Raw genomic sequence first — 391 nt, 5'->3', positions numbered from 1 at the left:
CGCCCCTCAGACCTCTCCGCGCCTCCAACGCCGAGGGGTGACCCGGGGGCCCGGCCCTGAGCCGGCTGCGCCCCTGAGCCTGTGTCCCGCCGAAATACTGTGAGGTAGTTGGGGACTGTGATTGGCATCCGAGAGACTCGGTGGCAGTGTGTGTCCCCAAAGCCTGGAGGGAGCCGTGCAGCCTTCCCCGAGCTGCTCCTAGGGCATGGGCAACGTGGGCCAGAGCCAGTGGAAAGGCCATTCCAGGTATCCTGGGCCTCCTCCATGCTCTGGGAATGCTGAGGTAGTAGATTATGAAGAGTATGTGGTGAAAAAGAGAGCTGTGCTAGCCAGCGTTTGAGGGCCCACAGGCTGCATGCAGCCTGGGTGCTCTTAGTGGCTTTTTTTGGTT

At 61.6% G+C, this 391-nt stretch overlaps 1 protein-coding gene across 1 annotated transcript in view; it reads left to right on the top strand.

Annotated features, from left to right (window-relative positions):
- Nucleotides 1-205: 205 nt before the first annotated feature.
- The window catches only part of PIGH (phosphatidylinositol glycan anchor biosynthesis, class H), a 5,142-nt gene continuing 4,956 nt past the window's right edge, over nucleotides 206-391 (top strand). Inside the window, exon 1 of the mRNA XM_010297225.1 lies at nucleotides 206-334. Coding sequence (XP_010295527.1) covers nucleotides 206-334 — 129 coding nt within the window. The remainder of the gene's footprint in view (nucleotides 335-391) is intronic.

The sequence above is a fragment of the Phaethon lepturus genome, unplaced genomic scaffold (genome assembly GCF_000687285.1).
Source record: "Phaethon lepturus isolate BGI_N335 unplaced genomic scaffold, ASM68728v1 scaffold15311, whole genome shotgun sequence".
NCBI classification, from domain to species: domain Eukaryota; kingdom Metazoa; phylum Chordata; class Aves; order Phaethontiformes; family Phaethontidae; genus Phaethon; species Phaethon lepturus.
This window is presented reverse-complemented; position numbering and strand designations above follow the sequence as displayed.